Raw genomic sequence first — 12,137 nt, 5'->3', positions numbered from 1 at the left:
GTGGAATGAGTCTCTGGCTGAATGTACTCCTGTGCCTAACCAGTATATTATGGAGTGGGTGGGAGTCATTGTCCAAGATGGCATGCAACTTGGACAGCATCTTCTTTTCAGACACCACCATCAGAGAGTCCAGTTCCACCCCACAACATCACTGGCCTTACGAATAAGTTTACTGATTCTGTTGGTGTCTGCTACCCTCAGCCCACTGCCCCAGCACACAACAGCAAACATGATAGCACTGGCCACCACAACCTCGCAGAACATCCTCAGCATCGTCCGGCAGATGTTAAAGGACCTCAGTCTCCTCAGGAAATAGAGATGGCTCTGACCCTTCTTGTAGACAGCCTCAGTGTTCTTTGACCAGTCCAGTTTATTGTCCATTTGTATCCCCAGGTATTTGTAATCCTCCACCATGTCCACACTGACCCCTTGGATGGAAACAGGGGTCACCGGTGCCTTAGCCCTCCTCAGGTCCACCACCAGCTCCTTAGTCTTTTTCACATAAAGCTGCAGATGATTCTGCTCGCATCACGTGACAAATGTGAGTCTTTGTATGTCCTCCCCCTGGGTGCTCCAGTTTCCTCCCATAGTTGCAAGACCTACCGGTTAGGTTAATTAGTCACTGTAAATTGTGTTTGCTGGGGCAGTGTGGCTTGATGGGTCGACAGGGCCTGCATTCTGCAGTGTCGTAAAATAAAATAAATCGAGGTTAAAGGACCATTGCTCCTCTGATCTCTGCAGGAACAGGTTGATTGAGAACAGATATTCAGCAGACTACAGATGTTGTTAACTATGGCACATTCTGGGAAGCAAAAAGGAAGCTTTAACATACGAGGAACAAAAGCAACCAGGTCTGGATTATAAGAAAGATAAATACTGCATTATTCCAGTGGTCACCATCACACCCCTGTGTGAAGAGTGATTGAAATGGCATCTTACACAGTCAAAGCCAAGTTGCTCTCAAGAAATCTGATTTGGACTTATCACCGGCAAGTATTGTGAAATCTGTTAATTTAGCAGCAGCAGTTCAGTGCAATACATAATATAGAAGAAAAATAATAATAAATAAATCAATTACAATATATGCATATTGAATAGATTAAAAACAGTGCAAAAAAACCCAGAAATAATATATATTAAAAAGTGAGGTAGTGTTCAAGGGTTCAATGTCCATTTAGGAATCAGATAGCACAGGGGAAGAAGCTGTTCCTGAATCGTTGAGAGTGCATCTTCAGGCTTCTGTACCTCCTACCTGATGGTAACAGTGAGAAAAGGGCATTCCCTGGGTGCTGGAGGTCCTTAATAATGGGCGCTGCCTTGCCTTTTTGAGACACCAATCCTTGAAGATGTCCTGGGTACTTTGTAGGCTAGTACCCAAGCTGGAGCTGACTAAATTTACAACCCTCTGCAGCTTCTTTTGGTCTTGTGCAGTAGCGCACCCTCCCCCCCCCCCCCCCCCCACCCATGCCTGACAGAGCCTGTCAGAAAGCTCTCCACGGCACATCTCAATCAGAAGAAGAAAGAAATCACCAATACTTACATTTCATCTTCAAGGCAGATTTTTGGAGGTTTTTTATTTTCACTGCCGCTCAACACAAGGAAGGCAAAGGATCCTGAGGGACATGCTGTCCAATGGCCACACTTATGCTGTTTTGGGAAAGGTACTGCGAATATAATGGGGAATAAAGAGTCACATCCCTCCAAACACAATACTTTCTAGTCTGAACTTCACTGAGCAGTATTTTTATTTTCTGGGGAAATTGTACACAAGTAGGGAGAATTGTATTCAGGAGAGAAAGATAATCAGTAATAGGAGTGGGAGTGTTATGATCACTCGAGTCGAGTATGATGTTCTCCCAAGTTATTCCTTTAATGGAGAATGCCTGCATGTAACTTTGTTTAATGTGGGGAGGCTGATGCACAGGCAGCCACCATACAGTCCTTGACAGGTCAGGGATCAGGGTCCAGGAGCATGGAATGCAAGACAACTGCCTTTCTCGCCTTCACTGCCATTATAATGTCACCATCTTCTGCCAGCTCTACTGCTGAGGCCTTGGTTGGATCGCTCTTTTGTCTGAAACTTACCCCTTGACATTACCACCATGGGTGACCCTGCCAGCAGCTAAACTCCAGACAGCATCACTCCCAGGATCTCAGGAACTCATAAGCCTCTCCACAATGACAATGTGATGACCCTCGGAGAGGATACAAGATGGAGTATTAATTTAATTGCTTTGCATTTAGTTAATGTGCCTTCAGCTGCCAAGGTTCAGAGTCTGGATTTTTTTTCCCCTAAACCTTTCTATTCCCCCTTTAAAATATTCTTCAAAAGTTACTTTGTTCAACAGATTGCATAGGGAAGCAGAAGGAGGAGGCTGAAGGAAAGTCATCCACCCAGGACAGGGATGTCCAAAGCACATCTATTTAAATGCCCTTCAAAAACAGAATCATGGAAGTCATAGAATACTATAGTTGGAAATAGACCCTTTGATCCACCTATTCTGTGTCAAACTATTAATCTGCCCAGTCCCATTGACCTGCACCTAGCCCATAGCCCTCCAAACCACTCCTATCCCCGTATCGATACAAATTTCTCTTAAAATGTTGAAATCAAACCCACATCCACCATTTCTGCTGACAGCTTGTTCCACATTTTTGAAACATAGAAAACCTACAGCGCAATAGAGGCCCTTTGGCCCACAAAGCTGTGCCGAACATGTCCTTACTCCTTACCCTCTATTTTTCTAAGCTCCATGTATCTATCCAAGAGTCTCTTAAAAAACCCTATTGTATCCACCTCTACCACCGTCGCCGGCAGCCCATTCCACACACTCACCACTCTCTGCGTAAAAAACTTATATCTCCTCTTTACCTACTTCCAAGCACCTTAAAACTATGCCCTCTCATGTTAGCCATTTCAGCCCTGGGGAAAAACCTCTGACTATCCACATGATCAATGCCTCTCATCATCTTTTACACCTCTATCAGGTCACCTCTCATCCTCCGTCACTCCAAGGAGAAAAAGCCGAGTTCGCTCAACCTATTCTCATAGGGCATGCTCCCCAATCCATGCAACATCCTTGTAATCTCCTCTGCACCCTTTCTATGGTTTCCACATCCTTGCTACCGTGTGGCGACCAAAACTGAGCACAGTACTCCAAGTGGAATCTGACCAGGGTTCTATATAGCTGCAACATTACCTCTCTGCTCTTGAACTCAATCCCGAGATAATGAAGGCCAAAGCACCATGTGCTTTCTTAACCACACAGTCAACCTGCACAGTTGTTTTGAGTGTCCTGTGGACTTAGACCCCAAGATCCCTCTGATCCTCCACACTGCCAAGAGTCTTACTATTCATACTATATTCTGCCATCATATTTGACCTACCAAAATAAACCACCACACGCTTATCTGGGTGGAACTCCATCTGCCACTTCTCAACCCAGTTTTGCATCCTATCAATGTCCCAGTGTAACCCCTGACAGCCCTCCACACTATCCACAACATCCCCAACCTTTGTGTCATCAGCAAATTTACTAACCCATCCCTCCACTTCCTCATCCAGATCATTTATAAAAATCACAAAGAGAAGGGGTCCCAGAGCAGATCCCTGAGGCACACCACTGATCACTGACCTCCATGCAGAATATTGGGTGGTCTATAATATAATCCCATTAATGTGGTCATCCCTTTCTTATTCATCAGTTCCACCCATATAGCCTCACTGGATGAACCCTTCAGTCTGTTCTATCTGAGCACTGCCCTGCCATTTTCCCTGACTAATAATGCTACCCTTCTCCCTTTAATCCCTCCTGCTGTATCATGTCTAAAGCAACAGAACACTGAAACACTGAGCTGCCCATCCTGCAACCAAGTCTCACTAATGGCTACAATATGCTGACTCATGCCTGTGCTCATCTGCCTTTCCTACAATTCTTTTGGCATTAAAATATACACAACTCAGAGCATGAGTGCCACCGTGATCAATCTGACTCTGCAGGTAGCTTAACAGCATCTTTCCCCACAACCAATCCAGTATCTGCTCTGGCACTCTGGTTCCAGTCTCCCAGCAATTCTAGTTTAACACCACCCTCCTGTGCAGCACTAGAAAACCTTGGCAATGTACCATCCAGGAATCTCATTCTCATCCACAGAACCTCCTGCTCGTTCTCCTAACCAATGAATCCCCTATCTCTACAGCTCCCCCTTCCCTACTGACCCACAGAGCCAGACTCAGTGCAGAGACCTGACTGCTGTGGCTTTCATCTTCTAGGTCATCCCCCCCCCCACCTCCACCACACCCCCCTCAACAGTATCGAAAGTGGTATACCTGTTGTAGAGGGGAACAGCCACAGGGGCAATCTGCACTCTCTGCCTATCCCTTTTTCTCCACCTGACGGTCATGCAGTTACCTGTATCCTGCATCTTGGATTTAACTACCTCCCTGCATGCCCTGTCGATCAACCCCTCAGCCTCTCGAATAATCTAGAGTTCATACAGCTCCAGCTCCAGCTCCTTAACACAGTCTGATAGAAGCTGCAGTTGGATGCACTTCTTGCAGGTATAGTCATCAGGGACACTGGAGGTCTTCCTGCCTTCCCACATCACACAAGAGGAGCATTCCACTATCCTGCCTGTCATCCCCACTGCTTTAACTGTGCAGAGAGGAAGGAAGAAAGAAAGAAAAATAGAAAGAAAGAAATAAAGAAAAATTAAACAACAAGAAATTCTACCTACAGCTTCTGCCTCTCCTTGCCAAAGCCACTACAAGCCAAAGCCTGACTCCCCACTCTAACATTGGCCCACTCACGCAATGGCTGCTCTGCTTAAACCTACCTTCTTTTTATTGGACCTTACCAAGTGCATAATTACACACACTCCAACATTCTCTTCAGGATCTGTGCTGCACAGAATGCCCCGACTGCCCTGCTCACTTCTTTTGAAATCTGTATCCCGCTACACAATCCAGTGTCTCCTTGGGAACAGTGCTGTGCAGAATGTCCTGACTGTCCCCTCTCACTTTTCTCCGACATCTCTCTCCCGCTACACGATCAATCATCTCCTTGGGAACTGTGGTGTGCAAAATCCCTGGTCCCTAAAAGGTTTGATCATTGACTACTTTGTCTGAACCTTAAGCCCCCTGTCTGATAACTCAATGGGCCAAGCCTGCCACCTAAACACCAGCAATATTAAGAATGCAATTCTTGCATTTCCTCAAGTTGTCGCTCACCAATTTTCAAACAGTACGACAAATTAACCAGTCCTTGTATTTGTTGCTGGACGAAAAGTGGTGGGTTAACTGGTAAATGGCCCCAAGTGTGCAGCTCAGTTGTGGGCAGTTCATGGGAAAGTGAGGAGAATGAATTGAGCTTACTTGGGATTAATGTAAATTGGTGCTTGATGGTTGGCAAGGGGTTGGTGAGCAGAGGTGCACGTTGGAAGGGAGTGCCCAGACCTTCTATGAAATGTCCTCCCAAGAGTGCAAATAGGATCTCAATTAAGCCCTCTCTCGACAGTCTATTGCCTTAAGAGTGCAATAGATTGTCAGCTGGGGTTTAGCAACAACACTGCCAGAAAGAGCTTGCATAAGTGCCAATGTATTGGGAATTTCTACCCATGCCTAAGTGAATGAGGAAGTCCTGAAGTGTTTGTGTGGGTTCTGCTGATCGGGCTCTATCCCTGGCTGTCTGAGGCGGGATTTGAACCCAGGTCATCAGTACTGTAAAGCGTTGTGCTAACCACTATGGTACTGTGCCGCTCCAAATGCTCAGAATATGGTTAGTAGCTTTGAAATTTTACTGAAGGGGCTCATATTGTCCAGCCACCAGTATTTTTATGGGTGTAACTTTTACTGTAATCCATTGCAACAGGGACTCCAATAGATAATTTCCAGAAAGTACATGTAAAAATAGATAAAAGAACCCCCCCCCAAAAAAAAAGCAGGAAGAACTTTGTACTTTATAAAGTCAAAAAGCAATACAGTATGAATACAAGCCCTTTGGCCCAACAAACCCTTGCCAATCATGGTTGCCCACTCAACTAGAGCCAATTTCCTGCATTTGGCCTGCATCCCTCCAATCCTTGCCCCTCCATGAACCTATCCAAGTTCTTCTTAAATGATACTATTGCACCTGCCTCAACCACTTCCTCCTGCAGCCCATTCCAATAAGACTCACCACCATATGTATGAAACTGCTGCCCTTCATATCCCATTTTGATCTTGCCCTTCTCACCCTAATCTATGCCCCCTCGTTCTGGCCTCCCCTACTTGGGGAAAAGACAGTTACAATCCACCTTATCTATGCTTCTCATAATCTATAATATTTCTATAAATTCATTTTTCATCCTCCTACATTCCAAGGAATAACACCATAGACTGGCTAACCTCTCTTTCTAATGCAAGCCCCTAGTCCTGGTAACGAAGGAGCATAAAGTGCAAAAGCAAAGAAGGAATGATAAATACAAATTAGCAATAACCAGATCGCAAAGAGTGGAGAGGGACCATGAGAGATGAGGGACTTGATCTGCAAGACCTGTTTAATACTCTCAAGTATAGACTGGGCTTGTGCATTTATATCTGGGATCATGGAAAGCTGATGAAGATTTGTTGAGTAACACATTTATCCTGGGGTTCAAGGCATCTGTATATCTCTATTAAACTTGAAGGCAGAGTGCAGGGTTAAAGCAAGATTCTTAGCTGTGTGGAGAATCAGAGGGATTTCGGGGTTCACATCCATAGATCCCACAAAGTTTCTGTGGAAGTTGAAAGGGTGGTTAAGAAGATGTACAGTGTGTTGGTCTTCATTAGTTGGGGGACTGAGTTCAAGAGCCATGAGGTAATGTTGCAAATCTACAAAACTCTGTTTAGACAACACTTTGAGTATTGTGTTCAGCTTTGGTCATCTCATTATAGGAAGGACGTGGAAGCTTTGGGGGGGGGGGGGGTGGCTGCAGAGATATAACACGATGCTGCCTGGATTAGAGAGCATGTCTTATGAGGAAAGGTTGAGTGAGCCAGGGCTTTTCTTGTTGGAATGAAAAAAGATGAGAGGTGACTTGATAGACATGTATAAGATGATTAGAGGCATAGATAGAGTGGACAGCCAGTTGTTTTTTTTTTCCCCCAGGGTGACAATGGCTAATATGAGAGGGAAAATTTTACATTGATTGGATGTAAGTACAGGGGGAATTTTAGAGGTAGGTTTTTACTCAGAGATGTGTGCGCTGAATATGTTGCTGGGGTGGTGGTAGAGGCAGGCACATTAGGGACTTAAGAAACTTTTAGGCATATGGATGAAAGAAATATGGAGGCCTATGTGGGAAGGAAGCGTAACTTTGATCTTGGAGCAGGTTAAAAGGTCAGCAAAGCATTGTGGGTCAAAAGGTCTGTGCTGTGCTGTACTGTTCTATGATCAAAATAACATGGCACCAAGCCATTCCCTGTATTACACACCCAACGTTACTGATGGACTACTGCATGATGGAACAGGCTTAAAGGACCCAGTGTGTTGTTCCACTGCTGCTAAACCACACTAGGGCTCAGAAGACCAAGGAGCTCTGGTAAAAATGTTAAAATAATAGACATCTGGAAATAGTGAGTGGGAAAAGACTGTCCTTTTGAGCTACAATGAGAGACCTTTAAAACTGTTACCATAAGAATGAGGAGAGAGGATTTAGGAAGTTTCAAATCGCCAGCTGCAGTACAGAATTCATTGCAACAGGAAGCATTTGAATCAGAGGTCAGAAGATATTTTTCAAGATAAAATATTGGTGAAGTATTTAGTTCTGAGGATGATCTAAGAGCAGGGCAGTGGGATTAATCTCAGAATCATGACATATTCTTCTTCTGCAAGAAATATCCATGATCCTATCCCATCTGCATTGGTAGTCTGGGATGAATAATCACCCGCCACAAAGACCTTCTCTGAATGCTGGCCAAGAAACCTGGAATGTGCGCTGCTGATAAAGCTGCAGACTAAACGATAGCTTTAATTTTACCTCTATGTTGGGGTTTCTGTCCTATCTTCTGAATCATGGTGAGGCTACGCCGTAGTGAGCCACTGATCATAGCGTCTGCTATTCCACAGCCAAGGTACCAGGCTGCAATCAAACTCGCCAAAAGCATTGCATATCTGACAGGCCCTGTTAAAAACAGAAGTACCTTCAGCAAATTCAGAAGAACAAACTTTATATGAACAGAGACACATTTTCTACAAAGACCTCCAAAGAGTTACCTCCAATCAGTTAAGAACACGCTACGAAAGATTTAGAGTATCATCAGATCTCCGCAAAACAAGCATCTGGGTAGTAGTTTCATTATAACAAGACACTTCAATCATGTTATTTATTGTTTTTCTCTCTGTTTTATTGTGTTTCTATTAATCCTGCATCAGATCATTGTTTTCCTTTACACACCTGCACTGAAGAGTTAAAAAAAAATATTTTATCTTGAATTTTAAGGCATTGATTGCATTGCATTAGGTGATGGTCTAGGCCATATATATCAAACTCAAGGCCCGCGGGCCAAATCCAGCCTGCGGTGGAATTATGTTTGGCCCGCGAGATAATATCTAATTATTATTAAAGCTGGACCCAGTAATCGAAGCGCCTATGGCGTATGATATGGCTAATGCTGAGTTTATTCAGGTACCAGGTTTTCAGAGTTTTTAGTGTTTATTCGGCAGTCTTCTTCATAAGAAACGGAATTTGTAAAGTGAAACACTTTGTAGTTATAGCAGAGACTGAGACACATGAGAGCAGGCTGAAAAAATGGAGGCAACGAAAGCTGCGTTCGCACGCGTCCGACTGATCCGGCCCGCATGAAGCTGCATTTTGCTCAATCCGGCCCGTGACCTAAAATGAGTTTGACACCCCTGGTCTAGGCAGTACACCCAAAAAAAGGTACAGCAGCCTTGGGAACTGTTTTCCTGGAATAATATTCAGACACAGAGATTAATGTTATTGGGAAATACTCCAGGACTGTAGTCATGAGCAGTTCTGATGGCCTGAAACATTGACAATAGCTGCAGGAGTGGGCCATTCGGCCCTTTGAGCTAGCACCACCATTCAATGTGATCATGGTTGATCACCCACAATCAGTGCCCCGTTCCTGCCCTCTCCCCATATCCCTTGACTCTGCTATCTTTAAGAGCTCTACCTCTTTCTTGAAAGCATCCAGAGAATTGGCCTCCACTGCCTTCTGAGGCAGAGCATTCCATAGATCTACAACTCTCTGGGTGAAAAAGTTTTTCCTCAACTCTGTTCTAAATGGCCTACCCCTTATTCTTAAACTGTGGCCTCTGGTTCTGGATTCCCCCAACATCAAAACATGTTTCCTGCCTCTAGCATGTCCAATCCCTTGATAATCTTATATGTTTCAATCAGATGCTCTCTCATCCTTTTAAATTCCAGTGTATACAAGCTCAGTCGCTCCAATCTTTAGTTGAATATTATTCCTCTCCACAGATCCTTGTGTCAGATTCAAGCATCTAGAGTATAATTAGTTTTCCACTGTAGTCCATGAAATGGACATGGCAAGAAGGCAAGTGTATGGGGTTGAGTGGGATCCAGGATCAGCCACGATGAAATGGAGCAGACTCGATGGGTCGAATGGTCTAATTCTGCTCCTATGTCATATGGAATTCAGATTAAAGTGTCCATTGTCTGAATCATAAGACCATAAGATATAGGAGTAGGGTTAGGCTATTTGGCCCATCGAGACTGCTCCATTCAATCATGGCTGATCCATTTTCTCTCTCACCCCCAATCTTTTATCTTCTCCCCATATCCCTTCATGCCCTGACTATCAACCTCTGCCTTAAATATATCCAATGACTTGGCACCCCAGCCACCTGTGGCAACGATTTCCACAGATTCTTTCTCTGGCTAAAGAAATTCCTTTTCATCTCCATTCTAAAAGGATGCCCCTCTATTCTGAGGCCATGTCCTTTGTTCTTAAACTCTCCCACTATAGGAAACATCCTCTCATATTCATTTTTTAAAAATCATTCAAGATATTTATTAGATAAGGTCTGGAAATAAGGTATTTCCATTGATTCGGGATTGTGAGTCCATGAAGTCTCTAAATAAGAGAGAGAGGTAGGTCTTTCAAGAATAAGAATACTTACACAATGCTGGAAGAACTCAGCAGGTAAGGCAGCATTCACTGAGAAAAGAGTAGCCAACATTTCGGGCCGAGACCCTTCATCAGGAATGGGGGGGGGGGGGGAAGAGAGGGCCGAAGTCCAGTAATAGAGATGGGGAGGGGGTAGGGCCTAGAGGCGCCAGGTGGAAAACCAATCAGAGGAAAGATAAAGGGGGGAGGGGGAGGGGATAAGCATGAAAGAACTGTAGAGATAAAGAAGCAGAAAGTTGAAAGGGGAGAGAGGCAGAGAGGGACCTGGGATAGGGGAAGGGGGAGGGGGAGGGAATTACCGGAATTAGGAGAATTCAATGTTCATGTATGTCCATACATGGCCTCCTCTACTGCCATGATGAGGCCAAACTCAGGTTGGAGGAGCAACACCTCATCTACCGTCTGGGTAGCCTCCGGCCTGGTGGTATGAACATTGAATTCGCCAATTTCCAGTAATTCCCTCCCACTCCCCCTTCCCCTATCCCAGGTCCCTCTCTGCCTCTCTCCCCTTTCAACTTTCTGCTTCTTTATCTCTACAGTTCTTTCATGCTTATCCCCTCCCCCTCCCCCTCCCCCCTTTATCTTTCCTCTGATTGGTTCTCCACCTGGCACCTCTAGTCCCTAACCCCTCCCCATCTCTATTACTGGGCTTCGGCCCTCTCTTCCCCCCCATTCCTGATGAAGGGTCTCGGCCTGAAACGTTGGCTACTCTTTTCTCACAGATGCTGCCTGACCTGCTGAGTTCTTCCAGCGTTGTGTATGTATTCTTTGATCCACAGCATCTGCAGTTGTATTTTTGTGTTTTTCTTTCAAGAATAAGTTCGGAGATACTTTTACTTGCAAAGCATGACAAAGATTTGGAATCCTTTTCTGCAAATTGCAATTGATGGCAGGTCAATTGTTCACTTTGAATTTGAAATTTGTAAGGCCTGTTATCAGGCCTTGCCCTCAGGGATGACGGCAGAGCAGCAACGGCTGGAGTTTCTGGGAGCAATCTGGAAGGCAAAGGATAGATACATCCCAAAGATGAAGAGGTATTCTAATGGGAGGATGAGGCAACTGTGGCTGACAAAGGTGTCAAAGACAGCATAAAAGGAAAATAGAAGGCATGTAATATCGCAAAAATTAATTGGAAGTTAGCGGATTGGGAAGCTTTCAAACCTGAAAGGCCTGTAGGTGGATAAGTCATCTGGACCACACCCAAGGTTTTGTGGAGGGATTAGTAATAATTTTTCAAGAATCGCAAGATTTTGAAATGGTTCTGGGGGAATGAAAAATTGTAAATGCCATTCCATTCTTTAAGGGAGGGAGACAGAAGAAAAGAAATTATAACCCCGGTAGCCTGACATCAGTGGTTGGGAAGGTGTTGGAGTCCATTATTAAGGATGAGGAGTACTTGGAGATGCATAATAAAGTAGGCCAAAGTCAGCATAGTTTTCTTCAGGGGAAATATTGCCTGACGAATCTGTTGAATTTTTTTGAAGAAATAACAAGAGTCAGTGCTTGCTTGATAAGGTGCATCATATGAGGCTGCTTAACAAGGTAAGAGCCCATGGTATTACCAGGAAAATACTACCATGGATTGAAAATTGGCCGACTTGCAGAAGGCAAAGAACGGGGATAAAGGGTGCCTATTCTGGCTGACTGGTGGTGTTCTACAACAGCTGGTATTGGGCCATCTCTTCTCACGTTATACTCTAGGTCAACAGATTTGGATGATGGAATTGGTGGCTTTGTGGCCATGTTTGCAGATGATACAATGATAGGTAGAGGGGCAGGTAGTGCTGAGGAAGTAGAGAATCTGCAGAAGGACTTAAACAGATTGGTAGAATAGGTGAAGAAGTGGCAGGTGAAATACAGTGTGGGGAATTGTATGGTCATGCACTTTGGTAGAAGGAATAAAGGCGTAGGCTAGTTTCTAAGTGGTGAGAAAATTCAAAATTCAAAGATGCAAAGGGACTTGGGAGTCCTTGTGCAAGATTCCCTAAAAAAGTTGGTTGAG

General features: G+C 44.5%; 1 protein-coding gene across 3 annotated transcripts in view; it reads right to left on the bottom strand.

Moving 5' to 3' along the window:
• LOC140727543 (protein FAM3B-like) overlaps positions 1 to 12,137 on the bottom strand; it is a 44,692-nt gene that overhangs the window by 18,787 nt on the left and 13,768 nt on the right. For 2 of the 3 annotated variants that reach the window (XM_073045011.1, XM_073045010.1), the window contains exons 2-3: positions 7,999 to 8,142; positions 1,541 to 1,664 (exon numbers count right to left, since the gene is read on the bottom strand). In XM_073045011.1, coding sequence (XP_072901112.1) covers positions 1,541 to 1,664; positions 7,999 to 8,125 — 251 coding nt within the window. In that variant the 5' untranslated portion in view covers positions 8,126 to 8,142. The remainder of the gene's footprint in view (positions 1 to 1,540; positions 1,665 to 7,998; positions 8,143 to 12,137) is intronic. The other variant, XM_073045012.1, reaches the window with a different exon arrangement.

Source organism: Hemitrygon akajei, chromosome 5 (assembly GCF_048418815.1).
Source record: "Hemitrygon akajei chromosome 5, sHemAka1.3, whole genome shotgun sequence".
Taxonomy (NCBI): Eukaryota; Metazoa; Chordata; class Chondrichthyes; order Myliobatiformes; family Dasyatidae; genus Hemitrygon; species Hemitrygon akajei.
This window is presented reverse-complemented; position numbering and strand designations above follow the sequence as displayed.